This window comes from Camelina sativa, chromosome 4 (genome assembly GCF_000633955.1).
Source record: "Camelina sativa cultivar DH55 chromosome 4, Cs, whole genome shotgun sequence".
Classification (NCBI taxonomy): domain Eukaryota; kingdom Viridiplantae; phylum Streptophyta; class Magnoliopsida; order Brassicales; family Brassicaceae; genus Camelina; species Camelina sativa.
Genome location: NC_025688.1, coordinates 14,568,654 through 14,586,455, shown reverse-complemented (window position 1 = coordinate 14,586,455; position 17,802 = coordinate 14,568,654). Strand labels below are relative to the sequence as shown.

Sequence of the window (17,802 nt, the reverse complement as noted above, 5' to 3'; positions counted from 1 at the left end):
TCCTGTGTAAGCATATCCAGACTCTGATGTCTTCATCCGCTTTTAGTTCTTCCTAAATGAAATTATAGAGAAGAAAAAAAAAAGAAAAATTGATATTGATTTGATTGATTTCAACGGATTTATGGTAATTCAAAGTTAGGGTTTCGCAAAATCGCCGGAGGCAATTTCGTCGCAAGAGAGAAAAGAGAGAGAGAAAGGAAAGAGGATAAATGGTCAATAAAAAATTTTCCTTTTCTATTTATTCATCAAAACAAATTGACATGTGGCGTGTTTTATAGGGTGCTTCCGCTTCCTCCACGAGGGACCGACGTACTATTTCTCTCTCGGAACTATCGTATCATGCCAGTTCCCCATCGATCTTTTACTTCTTACCAGTTCTCCTTCGGACTTATATCTTCCACCTATTTACTCCTGAATCCATACTTCTCCGCCTATTTCCCCATCGAACTTAAACTTCTCATCTAATTTCCCATCGTCTTGGTTTTAACGGTTTATTGTTTTGATTAACCAGCAACAAACCTTATTAACCAAAGTAAACCCTATTAAACCGGATTACAACCCGATTACATAACTAAACCTAACTTAACCTAAAAATAAAAAAATCCCCAAATCGATTTTTCCCCTTTCTCTCTCGACGAACCCTAAGATTTTTTTGTGATTTCTTCTTCTCGTTTCTTCTCTCTTGGCCCTTGTGATGGCGTTAATTCCCGTTACTAATCCACCTATTGGAGTAGATTTCGACGCAGAAGCTGAGGATCGGGATGAATTTCATATTGACAAGTTGGCAACAGATTTTACGGATGTGGAGGATCGATTCGCTATAACGTGTACCCAGAAAGTGACGATGAGGCTGAGGAACGTGTTCATAGTGGTGATGTGAGAAGGGGGTGTGGAATCGTTCGTGGTGATGGTTCAATGTACAAAGGGAAAAGCTTCTACAATGGAATCGCTTTTAAGGAGTGTGTTCTCGACTACGCACTGGTAAGCGGGTGTAACCTGAAGCAATACAGGTACGATAGGGATAGAATAGGTTTTAAGTGTATTAGTGCTAAGGGGAAATATATGTGGAAAGTGTATGCCGCATCTCTTCACAATGACTCAATGTGGATGATTACCCTCTACACGAACAAACATATTTGTGTACCTATTGGAGAGTGTGATATGTTTAAGACCCCAGTCATAGCTAGGTTGTTTCTTGATAAGATAAGAGAAGAACCAGAATATTACATGCCTTTGAAGATGGAGCAGACTATAATGGAGAAGTGGAAGATATCAGTTACTAGGGGTCAATGTCAAGCTGCTAGGAGAAAGGCTTTGGGATGGATAGAGCTTGAATATGACACTCTGTTTGAACGGCTCAGAGACTATGGGGCTGAGATATTGGAAGCAAATTAAGGTTATGTTGTAGAGATTGATACAGTGAAGAACGATGCTGGACAGGATGTGTTTAAGCGATTCTATGTCTGCTTTGATGTTCTTAGAAGAACATGGAAAAAATCATGCAGACCACTGATAGGAGTTGATGGTTGTTTCAAGAAAGAAAAGATCAAGGGACAGTTGCTGGTTGCTTTAGGAAGAGATGCTGACAATGCTATTTACCCAACAGCTTGGTGTGTTGTTCAAGTTGAGAACACAGATAATTGGTCATGGTTTGTGAATAGGCTGAAGATTGACTTGGAGTTAGGTGATGGGGATGGTTACATTATGGTGTCTGATCGACAAAAGGTATGTGTGATTGGATATGTTTTATGTTTTGATAAAGAGTGGAGCAGTTTCTAATCATGTTTTCTTTGTTTCAGGGGTTGATTAAGGCTGTTGAGTTGGAGTTACCAAAGATAGAGCATCGAAAATGTGTTAGGCACATTTATGGTAACCTAAAGAAGAATCATCTGAATAAGAACTGGCTGAAGAAACTCCTCTGGGATCTGGCTTGGTGCTACAATAGTAAATATTACGAAGAGAGCTTGAAGAGGATCCATGCATACAATAGTAAATTATATGAAGATGTTATGAAGACTAAACCAAAGACTTGGTGTAGGGCGTTCCACAAGATTGGCAGCTACTGTGAGGATGTTGAAAACAACTATGTGGAGTCCTTCAATAATACAATCAACAAGGCAAGAGAGAAACCAGTTGTGGCCATGTTGGAAGTTGTATGAAGGCTTGCCATGGTTCGGATTGCTAAACGGTCTGTACTATCTCATTCACACGAAGGTTAGTAACACTACACTTCTTTTATATTTCATTTATATGTACTGAATTTAACAGTTTAATATGTTTTCATGTATTTGTCAGGGATATGCACTCCATATGTGAAACGTTTCTTGGCTGAAGAGCATAAGGCAGCTTCTCTGTGCTTTGTATATCCCAGCACAAATGGAGCTTATGAAGTTTACCTGGGATATGACAAACATAGAGTCTGTTTGAATGAAAGAACTTGTACCTGCATGAAGTTTCAGATATGTGGAATCCCCTGCGAACATGCTTATGGACTGATACTCAAGAACACATTGGAAGCTGAAGACTACGTCTGTGAATGGTTCCGAACTTTTAAGTGGAGGGATAATTATACGGATGGGATTGTTCCACAAAGGGGTTCATGGTATTGGCCTTGCACTGGAGGAGAAACTGTGTACCCACCACCAAGGCCGGATGATGAAAATGTAGACAAGAAGAGGAAGAAAGGTGTTCATGAGTCACCTACCAATAAGCAACCAAAACAAAAGAAAATAAGCATGCATTGTGGGATTTGTGGTGCAGCTGATCATAACTATAGGTACCACCAGAAGAAGAAAAAAAAAGAATACAACACAAGTTAGTTTTTCATATTTGTTTCATTAAATTGATTCTAATATTTGTTCTTTGTTTCATTAAATTGATTCTAATATTTGTTTAAATTTGTAGGCTGGAACTCAACTGGAATCTTCTCAAGGTTGTATGACTCAAGAGAACTAATGTGAGATGGAGGAAGTAAGGTGGGATGGAGGAGTATGGATAGCACAAGTAGGACTGTTTTTTTTTTTGGGTATTATGACCTGTTTTAGAACATATGTTGTCTGTCTTAGTGTGGTCTATGTCTCTTTTAAACAATTTTAACTCGGTTTCAGTTGTTGGTTTTGGATCTACTCCTTTGAACATGAATGTATGGTATCTTTTGAACCATTTTAACATCTCTCATTTTTAAAATATTATGTCTCATAAAAACCAACATAGAAAACAACTTCATCATATTAGCTTAACTAGACCAAAGATGATCATACAACCAACTACTAAAACAATTATCATCCTATTCATCCTGGATTTGAATTCAGCTTTTACATCTTCAATCCTCTCAAATATCTCTTTCTCAAGCTCTATTTCCATCTTCTTCTCAAGCTCCATCTGCATCTTCTTCTCAACCTTCATTGTCTCTGATAAGAACTCTTTCATTGTCTCCACCTCATCTAACAAGCCTCATCGATCCACTTGAAAACGTGATTGTCATTCATAAGCTAGACCATAGATAATTGATTTGGTTATCGTTTAGAACCTTATCAAAATTCATAACCCAAATAATAACTTTAACTTTGTATTACCTTGTTTCCAACTGCATACACACAACGAAAATATCGTCGATTTGGGTTATGGTCGGATTTGGAAGTTTTGGCCACAATTGCTTCTCCACACATCCATCTCTTAGGTACACCAACAAGTCTACCTCTTTCGCGGACATTTGTCGAACAACTTGAAGATCCAGAGACATTGCTCATGATTTTGAGAGAAAGAGAGAGGGATTTCCTTTTCAATTTCGATTTTTAGGGTTCTTAGTAGGAAATTTAGGGGTTATCGTTTTAAAATAGAAGAAAAAGAAGGCGGGTCGGGTTGGATATATTACTCATGTTATAAATTGGTTTATTATCGGTTTAACGTGAGTTTCTATCGGGTTTAGTCCCAAAACCGTGTAAACCCAGTTAGATGGGGAAATAGGCGGAGAAGTATGGATTCGGGGGGAAATAGGCAGAGGATATAAGTCCGAAGGAGAACTGGTAAGAAGTCAAAGATCGATGGGGAATTGGAACGATACGATAGTTCTGGGGGGGGAATAGTATGTCGGTCCCTCGACGAGAAACGATTCTCTTCATATGGGCTTATAATTTTTTTTTTTTTTTGACCATAAAAAATGCTGAGCAACCCCAATAGAAACTCCACTGGACATGCCCTAAGAACCAAACTAAACCCAACACGATCCTTCAAAGATCAAAGAAAATTTGAATAGTGCATTGATCTGCTACGTAATCTTAGGAGTTGTGTTACGTTCTCTTCATAAATGATATGTTTATTTTCTATGGTTAGACTATTTAAAATTTTAAATCACCCAACAATTTTAAAACATATATTCTTTATTTTTCTGTTAAATAAAAAGCATTTAAAACATTATTATGGTATAAACCAATGTACTTGATTAGACTATATGGTGAAAATTTTGTTATTATTAGTTTTATGAAAGCAATCTTTATTCTTGTACTAGGTGTTAAACCCACGCGTAGCATGGGTTTATTTAAATATATTTTGGTGAATATTATATATAATTGATGATAGTTATGAAATATTATCTTATAAAAACCTTTTAAATTACTATAAAGACAAACTTTTTATTTCAAACACACAATTTTTAAAAATATAAAATAGAAACGTTATACTATTTTAAAAATTCAAATCCTGATAAAAAAATCATGAATTTATGCTTAAACGTTATACTATTTTTCTTTCTCTTCTTCGTCAGTTTCTTCACATTCTTCCACTGAATAATCATTCAAAATCTTTTTTTAGACTACCACACAACTTGTTAACCAATCAAACTCCACGACCAAAATCATTGCCTCTTATCTCGTTAAATTTGTGCAATTCATGAAAACCAACATAGTCAGCACATGCACTCAATTATTGATACTTTCACTGTATACTTACTCGGTTTTAGATTCACATGTATTAAAACTTCTCAAATCAAAATCCTTAGTACTACAAAATTGAAAATTCTCAAACCAAAATCTTTAATACTACAAAATTATAAATTATTTGGAAAGAAAGTAACATGAACAAATGTATAGCTAATAAAACATGTGTCCTTGTCGTCGATCCTTCTTCTTTAAATCCAAAACTTGAATCAAACAACATCAAATCTAGGTCTTTCAACGTCAATCATTCTTTCTTAGACCCAGAAATACTGAAAGAATATCAACTCATTTATAAAGGTATACACAAAAACATGTATTAACGCTCATAAGATATAAAAAGCACAAACAAAGATAATAAATATTTTTAAGATATTTGAAAATTGAATATATAATATTTAATAATACTTAAACTTTTAAAATTTTAATAGAGTTTAAATATTTAAAATATTTCAACCTTTAGATGTAGTTTAAATATTTATAACATTTTTGTTTTAGAGTTAAATATTAATGATACTTAAACTTTTTATAATATTTTAAACTTTCTATGGAAGTATTTATAATATTTTTATACATTCTATTAAGTTTAAATATTTATATTTGAATCTTTTAAAAATTTTAATAATTATAAAATTTTAAACTTTTCAACTACATCTAAAGTTTCAATATTGTTAATACTTTAAACTTTTTAAAATATTATAATATTTTGAATATTTTTAGAAGTTTTAATTTGCTTTAATAAACCAAATAAAACTTTTAAAAATTGGACGTCTGATAAATCAAGCTTTCTGTTCATTCTTAGTTGGAAAAATATTAATCTTATTTTATAATGGTTTCCAGCCATCGTCTAAACTTTTCTAATCGATGTGGAACGTTGTACATACACTTATTTATAAGTATTATAATATAGAAATTTTACATAATTTCAAAAATGTTAAATATTGAGATGGCTGATCCCGATTGGTCATTTAAAAAATCTTAATATAGACAATTTTGAAAAAAATTAAAAATGTTAATCAGTGAGATGTTGAATCCCTATTGGTTATTTTAAATCCTATGTAGACAGTTTTATGAGCTTATGCTTATAGCTGTACTTTTATTTAGTATAGAAATTTTCTCTTGTCTGCTGAGCTCTAAAACAAACGTCACAAGGACTAGAACTAGCCACATTTAAAACACCAGAACTTAGAGGTAATGTAGATAAAACTGAAAATGCAGGATGCCCTAGCCGACGATTCCACAATGTAGAATCACACTTTGCTTCAACCTTGTTCACACGCACAACATTCACATCCGTAACAAAGTAAACCCCATCACGTTCTTCCCCAGCTCCAATCAGAGTCTTCGAAAAACGGTCCTGCACAACACACAATGTATTAGTAAACAATGCAATGCCACCAATCTGCTTTAGCAACTTCGAAACAAAGATCAGTGAACAATTTAGATTCGGAACATATAAAACATCATGGAGAGTAATCCGATCTGAAACATGATACACGCCCATGCTTTTCGAAATTGTTTTACTTCCATCGGCAAAGCCAACGGAGCACACCGGAGTTGACATTACGTCGACGAGCAACTTAAGATTCTCGGTCATATGATGTGATGCTCCGGTATCAAGGATGAGTTGCTCGTGTATCTTACCGGAAAATAACTTACCAGAAAGTTTGTCCGAACTAGAGATGGATTTCTCCGATGCCATCTTGCTTATTACTTGCCACTATTCTGGTGTAAAACTGGGATAAGATGAAGCATGTGGACTTGTAGCATGCGCAACCGTCGCATAACCACGCCCACGGCCAGAAAAATTGTTACCACGATCTGCTCCTCCGAAGGTCGAACCTCGACCACCACGACCCAACGGACGATTTCCTTTGTTTCGATCTGACCACCATTCAGGATATCCAACGATTTCCCAACAAAAGTCTTTTTCATGCCCTGATCGTCCACAGTGAGTGAGAACAGAGCAGCGAACATTCTCTGTTCCTGTTGTTTTCTTGAGAGAAATTTGAGGAACCGGAACGAGTTACAAAACTGGAAACTTCCACTGCCTCGTTACCAACAGAAACTGAACCCGAAGCTGGTTGAACTCTCTCCTCTTCACGATCTTTCGCAATCTTTGCAGCCGCACCACATGTACACACCGGGAGCTGGCGATACCTTTGAAGCTCATCCCACAGATTCACAAGACGACCGTAGTAGTCCATGACGGACTGTCCTTCTTGTTTGCATGATGCAAGCTGACACACAAGTTGATATATCCGAACCTTGTTTCCAACCGAGAAACGGATCTTCAAATTTTCCCACAACTCTGCTGCATCATCAATAAAAGACACCGTAGATCTCACACGCGGAGTGATCGATGTGCGCAACCAGCCAACAACCATCGAATTCACACTCGTCCATGATTCCAACTCAGAACTACTCTCACGCGGTTTACTGATTGATCCATCAATAAAATCAATCTTCCTCTTGGCTCGTAGAGCATTAAACATCTCTGTAGCCCACTCAAAATAATTATCTCCAGTCAACATGACCAAAGATATTATAGATCCGGGGTTATCAGCAGAGGAAAAAGTATAAGGTGCGACTATGGTAGAGTCAGAGACTTTTGAAACAATTCCTTTTTCTTCAGTCATCGTGATAAACCGAAGACAACGATTAAACGAAAGGAGAAAACAGGAGAGAAACGAAAAACAGAACTTGGAAACAAAAACAGAGACGAGAGAACACGAAAACGAGTAAACTAGATTTAGGTGTTTGGCTCTGATACCATGTCAAACTTGAGATTGCTAGGTATTCAGAATATTTGTGTTATTGATCTTGAACAATTACATCTCGTATATATACAAAGAGAAACCCAAATATACTAGACTTGAGGACCAAGTTATATAACTTCCTAAACTATATTAGAGTATATAACAATATAACATAAATATGTAAATATATATTCCAATATTCTTTCCCTTGATCTTTTTCTTCTCTGACTGATCTGACGGACTGTATCATGTATGATTCTGCCTGCGATTGGGTTTTGAAAGTTTCTAGCTAATGAAGAGACTTCTTGATTAAGCCTATTAAGCCGGGACCATTAACGTAAAGCCTATAAAAGTAAAAGCAAATATTTCATGAACACTTATCTTATTTTTATTGTATATCATGGTCACTAAATTATATGACCAAGTGTTTGTGATTGATTGCAATTTGCTATTATCAGATTCTGTTTTCTTTGGTCAAGGAAATTTATTACCAGATTTTAGTGAAAGCTGTGTAGGGTTTTACATATGATTAGTACCAAGTCCTACGTCCTGCTAGATGTGACGACAACTCCGAGAGAAAAAAATAGTACTTAACTGTTCTTTTATGAATACAATTCAAACATTATTTAATATGTTGGGAGTCATGAACCCCAGTTTCCAAATTTGCGATGCTTGTACTGTACTTTACATGTTTGTTTCAAAGAGAGACTACGGCTATCTTATTACTTCCGGAAGCTCAATGCAACTCAAACTTTCGTAGTGGGGTTGGTCTGGTCTGGCTCATTGGGTTCAGGCCAAGCATGAAGCATTGGAAACTTCTAACCAAAACACACAAAAAAGTTGGTCCGATTCGATTAACATCTCAGTTGGACAAAAGCAGCACTAAGAGTCTGATGAAACCAAAACTATGTACCCCTAAATGGTTTTGAAACGTCCTAAAAGCTACCAATATCTCAAAAGACAACCAGAGTTTCAAAAACCCAAGATTCCTCACTAAACCGATATCTAAACCGCATTAGTTTACTACCATAGACGATAGATAGATAGACAACGGTACTTTATTTATTTACTCTCAAGGCTTGGAGGCACAAGTCATTACATGCGACACGAACTTCTCCAATTCTTGCAGGACTTCGTCTTCTGGTCTGAAAATCAATTCACTCATCCTCCATATCTGCCAAAGAAGAACGTATAAACAACATTATCAGCTTTATCGAAAATAATTGCATATCGACTTGTTGAGTTACCACGACGGTGCTTGAAGGTTACCTGCAATGTTCCACCTCCACCAGTCGTCTCACAGTCATCAGAAACACTGACAATAGTCCAAGGGTCCGACGCACTCCAGTGGAAATCAACAACTTTGTCCCTAAGAATGTATACAAATAAAAGGAACTTAGAAGTAAGTTAATGAGAAAAGCAAACAAGGGAATTATGCTGAAGTCATTAAAAACCTGTGACCAGCATGCTGGAAGAAGAGTCCAGCAGGGCTTTTAGCTGCACGACCAGACTTCTTACTGACCTGATAAATAATCAAACAAAACAAACATGAGTACAATGAATTGTCTTTCTGTGATGAAAGTGAAGAAAGATTAACTTCAGACATATCTGAGTGAATTATATGTACACACCATGTCATAATCCCAGATGTTCAAAAGACCATCTTCTGCAGAACTTCCAAAAACAGATGACTTATCAGGAGACCACTAAAATGGTTAACAAGATGGTGTCAGTAGGTTAATAGATATATAATCATACGTAGAAGGATAAAAATATAGCATTTGTTGAAACCTGAACACAAAGAACAGCAGCTTTGTGGCCCTCAAATTTGTAGATAGGCGAACCGACTCCATTTGAGGTAAGGCTCCTACGATCAAACAACCGGACAGTGTTGTCTGCTGACCTGAAACATTCAACTATTAATTAGTATAGGTAAACATAACGTTCTCTTACTTCAGATATTACGTGTGTATTAATCATCTCCATACCCTGTCAGGATCAGATTGTCCTCATGAGGATTCCAATCGACACAATGAAGATCAGCATCATGCGCCTTTGCAACCTGGTTAGCACAAAGCAAAATAAAGATGAAAGAAGATAAATTTTCAAATTTTAGATAAGATTAAGAAGATAGAGTACCTTGGTGACAGGGTTTGTGCCAGTTCTTGCATCCCATAGTATAAGGCAAGAATCATCACCAACACTGCAGAATTCTTGTTCACTTCACGACATAAAAGTTTGCCAGTAGCATCATTAGAAAAGCATGAAAAATTATGTGTTTGTTGCATCAAAAAATACGAGATCAAAAGGAGGAGTCTGTTCTAAGAAGTGACCTCGTCGGGCTGAATGCCACATCTTCAACTGTATCGTCATGGCCATGATATACACCTCGGGGGGAAACAGAAGGACTCTTATTCTTATCACTACCTTCACCAGTCTGTTTGATGATAGATCCAGAAGCTGTCCCAGCAGTTGTGATGTGGTCCTGGATACTCCACAAAACAACTGACTTGTCCTTGCCTAAGAGAACAAAGTTTGTATGAGAAACTGGCAAACACAGGATTGGACATTACAAACCACAGAAACACAAACCTCCAGAGAGCACAAAAGGTTCAGTTGGGCACATTGCCAGAGAAAATTCAGCATTATCTTGGTGTCCAGTTAGTATCTGCAAGAAAGATGATGGCTCAGATGATGCAAACAACTAGCACTATCTAAGAAGATATCAAAAAGATATATCACTTCCATTGATGAGATTAGGACACACAAAATGAATCGCAAGCAATAATTTGCAACAACAGTTCTGGAAAGTGGTCATACCAAATCCGGTCGGGAATTTGCAATGGTAGTATACTATATCCCTAACTAGTATTATACCCGGTGCTATGCACCGAAATTATATCATATTATCTTAATTACATTACAAATTTTACGAAAATAAAAAAATGTAGGAAAATTTTATTTTTATGGTTAACAAACCCAATTTACAATTACATGACACACATTAACTAATTTATAATATGTCACAAACAAAGTTATAGTACACAAAGATTAGTGATAGCAAAAGAAATATCTTAAAGATGCCATAAATTATTGTAAATATATGTTGTTAAGGTAAAAAGATAAATTAGAGATAAAAAGATATAAAATTTACTTTTTATTTGGTTGTAACATAAAAACAATTTACCTATAATAAAAGAAGGAAAATGTTTCTTACCCAAAACATGATCATTTGACAGCAAATCTTTGGAATTGATGTTCTACTTTCACAACGCCTCAAAGATAAAGATTTGACTTTCTTAAAATTGGCTTTTCTCTCTAGTTTTTAGTGATATTTGGAGAAGGATCAATGAAAAAAAAATGGAATAGAGAAATGATATTGGAGAAGAAAAGAGATAAAAAAAAAATAGTGAGAATGGTTTTTTTTTTCTCCCATAGAACGTAGCACAAAAAGGAAAACTAACATTTTTGTTTTATCAATTAACTTCTTTTTCTTAATTTATTTTCTGCTTAATTTTGATAAAGTTACCCACATGTCAGTATTTAATTGATCACCTAACTTATATTTAGTTGACTAAATATGTAATTTGTTTTTCTTTCTTTACCACGATTTCACTTTTATTTATTTTATATTTTTGGATAATAATTTGTTTTCACATTAATTGGATTTCAGGAATTTGTTTTAATTATGTAATTTTGCTTTTTTGCTGTTTTTCTACACGATCTTTTTTTGTTTAACTATTGTTTATAAAAATAATGTTTTTCTGCTGATGTGTCGAAGAATTATTGGTGGAGTGACTTGTGATTTATAGTATAAAAGATTGTGAGACTCTTCATATTAATCAATACAATAAAAACATGATATGCTTCAGTGTTGACACCTCAACATTTTGGAAAATCCTAGAGCTGACACATTAGATAAAACAGGTAGCAATCAAATTATAAAAATTAATACTGCTCATATCCAATAATATTCATATTTCTTTATATATCAATTTTTTAGTTAATTTGCTGCATTTTTAAAAAAATGGCCCAAGCCTAATAGGCTAATAGCAAAATACCATTATATAAGAACCTAATTGTACTCATAATTAAAAGCCAAGTAAAAAGCCCAAATCGTAGAAAGATAAATAGGTGAAGAAATGGTTGTCGTTCAATTACTCAGCAAACCCGAATTCTGAGATCGAAAAGCAGAGATCCTAATTTTAATTGTTGACCTGATGATTATGGAGATCGAATACGAAAAATTGTCATACGGTGAAGTTTGTTGTTCCTTTCCCTCCACATCACTTTCCATTTTCTACTCCAAAATACTTTATCTTAACGTAGACAATAGAAAATATTAGAATATTGGATGTTCATTGGAGATAACAAAGTAATCAGCCAAAATGACGGTGTTACTTTGTATTTTTTTCGGAAACACACTTTGAATCTGGTAAGAGGTACGGTAAACCACACAGCTTCACAGATTGGAATTATCTCCGGCAATAGAAAGATAATGAAAGGTAAGAGTATGAACGTTGTTGGAAAGCTATAACGAGGAGATATAGTTAAAGTATGTGATGAGAATCAACATAGGTTTTGGCGTGAGGTGGTTGAAGAGAGAATAAGAGGATGAAATTAGATGTCTCTGGTTCAGGCCGACGCTTTCACAAGCCTGAGTGCATGACACATGTGTGACTTGTTACTTTGTGGTTTGGAGACTCCCCACGTTTCCTATTGGACCTTCAAGTTTGGCTTTCACTTGCCTAAGTTTTAAATGATTGATGACAGTAATAAAATATCATCTTATAAAAAAATTTAAATTAGTATTAAGGAAAATAAATAAATTTCAGATACACAATTTTTTAAAATATAAAAATCAGTTGTGTTATAAAATCCAATCTGATAAAAAAATCATGAATTTAACTTGACGTCCAGGCGAAACAAATCAAACTGATGACCTCACATATCCTAAACCATTTCTTTGACCACTAGAAAAACGAAACAATTTTAAAATCATAAATTTAACTCGTTTTCATATTTAATTTATCGCTACCACCTATGTTTTCGTGTTTTTTATTCAATGTTCTCTTATTCTTCATATTCTTTCTTGTTATTTTCATTGTCAAATTTTGTGGTAATTGTCATCGTTACTTTTACCGTATGGTTCTTCGTTATACTCTTTTTCTTCTTCTTCCTCGTCAACTTCTTCACATTCTTCCACCGAAAAACCTTTTTTTAGACTATTGAAAAATATAAGCATTGTTGAAAATTGGCAATTGTGGTCTTTCTCGTTTCTACATCTATGTTTTGAACTCACGCTACGTGTGGGTTTATTTAATATATTTTGGTAAATATTATATATGATTGATGGTAGTTATGAAATATTATTTTATAAAAACTTTTAAATTACTATTAAGACACAGTTTTTATTTCAAACACACAATTTTTTTTTAAAATAAAATATATAACGTTAAACTCTTTTTAAAATTCAAATCTGATAAAAATTCATGAATTTATACTTAAACATTATACTATTTTTCTTTCTCTTCTTCGTCTGCTTCCTCACATTTTTCCACTGAATAGTCATTCAAATTTTTATGTTTAGACTACCACACAACTTGTTAACCAATCACACTCCATTACCAACATCATTGCCTCTTTTCTGGTTAAATTTGTGCAATTCATGAAAACTAACATATTCACCACATTCACTCAATTATTGATAGTTTTACCGTATACTTACTCGGTTTTAGATTCACACGTATTGAAACTTCTCAAATCAAAATCCTTAATACTACAAAATTGTAAATTCTCAAACCAAAATCTTTCATTCTACAAAATTATAAATTACTTGGAAAGAAAGTAATATGAACAAATGTATAGCTAACAAAACATGTGTGCTTGTCGTTGATCATTCTTCTTTAAACCCCAAAACTTGACTCAAACAACATCAAATCTAAAAGAATATCATGTATAATATTTAATAATACTTAAACTTTTAAATTTTTAATAGAGTTTAGCTATTTATAATATTTTAAACTTTAGATGTAGTTTAAATATTTATAAAATGTTTACTTTTTTTAGAGTTAAATATTAATGATACTTAAACTTTTTATAATATTTTAAACTTTTGATGGAAGTATTTATAGTAGTTTTAATCATTCTATTAAGTTTGAATATTTATAATATTTTAATTTTTTTAAGTTTTAATAATTTTAATATTTTAAACATTTCAACTACATCTAAAGTTTCAATATTGTTAATACTTTAACCTTTTTAAAATATTATAATATTTGAAACTTTTACAAAGTTTTAATTTGCTATAATAAACTAAATAAAACTTTTAAATTTGGACGCTTGATAAATCAAGCTTCTTGTTCATTCGTAGTTGCAAGGATATTAGTCTTATTTATGATGGTTTTCATCCATCGTCTAAACTTTTCTAGCCGATGTGAGACGTTGTACATACACTTATTTATAAATATTATAATATAGAAATTTTACATAATTTCAATAATGTTAAATATTGAGATGGCTGATCCTGATTGGTCATTTAAAATTTTTTAATATAGGCAATTCTTAAAATTTTAATAAATGTTAATAAGTGAGATGACTAATCATTATTGGCTGTTTTAAATCCTATGTGGACAGCCTTAGAAGCTTATAGCTTCCTGATTTGTCATTTAAAAAATCTTAATATAGCCAATTCTTAAAATTTTAATAAATGTTAATAAGTGAGATGGCTAATCCTTATTGGCTGTTTTAAATCTTATGTGGACAGCCTTAGAAGCTTATAGCTTCTCCTTTTATTTAGTATAGATTTCTATGAAAGTATTTATAGTATTTTTCAACATTCTATTAAGTTTGAATATTTATAATATTTGAATCTTTTAAAAGTTTTAATAATTTTAATATTTTAAACATTTCAACTACAACTAAAGTTTCAATATTGTTAATACTTTAACCTTTTTAGTTTCAATATTGTTAATACTTTAACCTTTTTAAAATATTATAATATTTGAAACTTTTACGAAGTTTTAATTTGCTATAATAAACCAAATAAAACTTTTAAATTTGGACGCTTGATAAATCAAGCTTCCTGTTCATTCGTAGTTGCAAGGATATTAATCTTATTTATAATGGTTTTCATCCATGTCTTAATTTTTCTAGACGATGTGGGACGTTATACATACACTTATTTATTAATATTATAATATATAAATTTTACATAATTTCAATAATGTTAAATATTGAGATAACTGATCTTGATTGGTCATTTAAAAAATCTTAATATAGATAATTCCTAAAATTATAATAAATATTAATAAGTGAGATGAATAATCCTTATTGGCTGTTTTAAATCCTATGTGGATAGCTTAGACGCTTCCTTTTATTTAGTATAGATTTGTGAGTTTTTAGATGAAACTTGCATTTTGTAATTATAAATCAGCAAAAATGATCTAATTTGCATATCCATAACTTCAGCTTTTTGTAAACCTATAGATATATATTAACTGTCACAAAATTAGATATATACATTTTGTTTTGTGACGGCATACAATATATATTGAAATATCAGTTTATGTAATAACAATAGATTAATTATGTAGTAATTATTAAAGTGATAAAAAAAATTAAGGATGGATTTCCCCAAAAAATTGAAGTTAAATTATTTATTTATTTTACCAAACATAATTATCATATAAAACCAAAAGCTATCAAAACAATTTGTTATAGTTTCTTTTAAAAACAAAATTTTCTCAAATTAAACCATAGTTTCTCTGTAAAAATTAAATCATCATAAATAATTTATAGTTAATTTAAAATGGTTACCTCAAACACAAATCTGATTCTTCTTCACTCGTTTGGGTATACCTCAAACACATATCGACTATGTTGAAGTCTATAAGTAGCAGCGACGATCACCTTATCTCTCTGATCGGATCTTCCACCGGAAAACTCCATCTCCGGCAGATTCACGCCTTCTTACTCCGCACTTCCCTAATCAGAAACTCCGACGTTTTCCACCATTTTCTCTCTCGTCTCGCTCTCTCTCTCGTTCCTCGTGACATCAATTACTCATGCCGAGTTTACTCCCAGAGATTGAACCCAACTCTCTCACACAGCAACACCATGATCAGAGCTTTCTCTCTCAGCCAAACACCAAGCGAAGGGTTCCGCTTGTTCAGAGCTCTCAGACGAAACAGCTCTCTCCCAGCTAACCCACTCTCGTCGTCTTTTGCTCTCAAGTGTTGCATCAAATCAAATGACTTAACCGGCGGTTTGCAGATTCACGGGAAGATTTACAGTGATGGGTTTCTCTCGGATAGTCTTCTCTTGACGACTCTGATGGATCTTTACTCAATTTCTGAAAACAGCACTGATGCATGTAAAGTGTTCGACGAAATTCCCCAGAGAGATACCGTTTCTTGGAACGTGTTGGTTTCGTGTTATCTACGGAACAAACGTACACGAGACGTTCTTGTTTTGTTTGATAAGATGAAGAACGAGGTCGATGGCTGTGTAAAACCCGACGGTGTAACATGCTTATTGGCTTTACAAGCTTGCGCTAACTTAGGCGCGTTGGATTTTGGTAAACAAGTTCATGCTTTTATCGATGAAAACGGACTTGGCCGTGCTTTGAACCTGAGCAACACTCTGGTTTCGATGTACTCACGTTGCGGGTCTATGGATAAGGCTTACGAAGTCTTTAATCGAATGCGTGAAAGAAACGTTGTCTCGTGGACAGCTATGATCTCGGGTTTAGCCATGAACGGATTTGGAAAAGAAGCTATTGAAGTGTTCAACGAAATGTTAAAGTTTGGAATCTCTCCAGAGGAACAGACACTCACGGGTTTGTTGTCTGCGTGTAGCCACTCCGGTTTGGTCGATGAAGGAATGATGTTTTTCGATAGAATGAAGAGTGGTGAGTTTAAGGTAAAGCCAAATGTACATCACTATGGTTGTATTGTTGACCTCTTGGGACGTGCTCGTCTACTTGATAAAGCCTACAGTCTCATAAAGTCAATGGAGGTGAAACCTGACTCCACCATCTGGCGTACGCTGCTCGGGGCTTGTAGAGTACATGGAAATGTGGAACTTGGGGAACGTGTGATCTCTCATCTTATCGAACTCAAAGCCGAAGAAGCTGGAGATTACGTTCTGTTACTCAACACATACTCTTCGGTTGGGAAATGGGAGAGAGTGACTGAGTTGAGGTCGTTGATGAAGGAGAAAAGAATCCAGACCAAACCAGGATGCAGCGCGATCGAGCTACAAGGAACCGTTCATGAGTTTATAGTAGACGATGTTTCGCATCCGCGCAAGGAAGAAATATATAAAAAGCTTGCGGAAATCAATCAGCAGCTGAAGATTGCGGGTTACGTGGCGGAGATCACATCGGAACTGCACAATCTTGATTCAGAAGAAGCAAAGGGATACGCTTTGACATACCATAGCGAGAAGCTAGCTATTGCCTTTGGAATCCTGGTGACTCCACCAGGAACAACCATTAGAGTGACCAAGAATCTTAGAACTTGTGTAGATTGCCATAATTTTGCAAAGTTTGTATCTGATGTTTATGATCGTGTCGTGATCGTTAGAGACCGTTCCCGATTTCATCATTTTAAAAGCGGCTCTTGCTCTTGTAATGAATTTTGGTGATGATTCAAAAGGTTTGTTTCAATGTCATGTCTCAGATCTTCAGGCTTAATACATTCTTTATGTTATGAAACAAGCTCATAACTTATATGTTGATTGAAATAATGTCACACATTTTGTATGGTGATGATGTGTTTTACGTACGCTTAATCTATTTGCTTTTTTTTTTTGTCAAACATGTATTTGCTTATTTGTGCAAAGTTCTTGTCAAAAGCTTTTTATGAGAGAGCACGTGGTCTTGCTTAATGCATCTGTCTTTTTTCTGGAATGAAGCTCAGAATGTCAAAATGTTACAAGCTTCCTCTAACAAAATGATAATATTTACATAACTTATATAGAATATAACGACCGTAAATCAAAACGAATGGTTAAAAATGCCGAAAAGTGGCAAGTTTTCAAATATCGATCATTTGGAGATTCTCGAGAATGAGTAACTAATTTTTTTTTTTTTTTTTTTTTTTTTTTTT

General features: G+C 34.0%; 4 protein-coding genes across 4 annotated transcripts; 3 read left to right on the top strand and 1 right to left on the bottom strand.

Moving 5' to 3' along the window:
- LOC109132503 lies at window positions 695-2,159 on the top strand. Its single transcript, XM_019244136.1, has 4 exons — window positions 695-699; window positions 792-1,346; window positions 1,482-1,725; window positions 1,800-2,159. Exons 1-4 carry the CDS (start codon window positions 695-697, stop codon window positions 2,157-2,159), a joined length of 1,164 nt encoding a protein of 387 aa, XP_019099681.1.
- Window positions 2,169-2,941, top strand: LOC104783877. The gene is made up of 3 exons (XM_010508980.1): window positions 2,169-2,214; window positions 2,296-2,776; window positions 2,905-2,941. Exons 1-3 carry the CDS (start codon window positions 2,169-2,171, stop codon window positions 2,939-2,941), a joined length of 564 nt encoding a protein of 187 aa, XP_010507282.1.
- On the bottom strand, window positions 8,338-11,225 carry LOC104780554 (WD-40 repeat-containing protein MSI4-like). Its single transcript, XM_010505053.2, has 12 exons — window positions 11,220-11,225; window positions 10,511-10,543; window positions 10,283-10,358; window positions 10,024-10,210; window positions 9,830-9,911; window positions 9,679-9,752; window positions 9,482-9,593; window positions 9,322-9,396; window positions 9,145-9,212; window positions 8,960-9,059; window positions 8,790-8,864; window positions 8,338-8,505 (listed from the first exon to the last, which is right to left on the bottom strand). The coding sequence occupies exons 1-12, from the start codon at window positions 11,223-11,225 to the stop codon at window positions 8,437-8,439; spliced, it is 957 nt and encodes a 318-aa protein (XP_010503355.2). The 3' UTR covers window positions 8,338-8,436.
- On the top strand, window positions 15,531-17,360 carry LOC104780553 (pentatricopeptide repeat-containing protein At3g47530). The gene has a single exon (XM_010505051.2). The coding sequence runs from the start codon at window positions 15,569-15,571 to the stop codon at window positions 17,336-17,338; it is 1,770 nt and encodes a 589-aa protein (XP_010503353.1). The 5' UTR covers window positions 15,531-15,568; the 3' UTR covers window positions 17,339-17,360.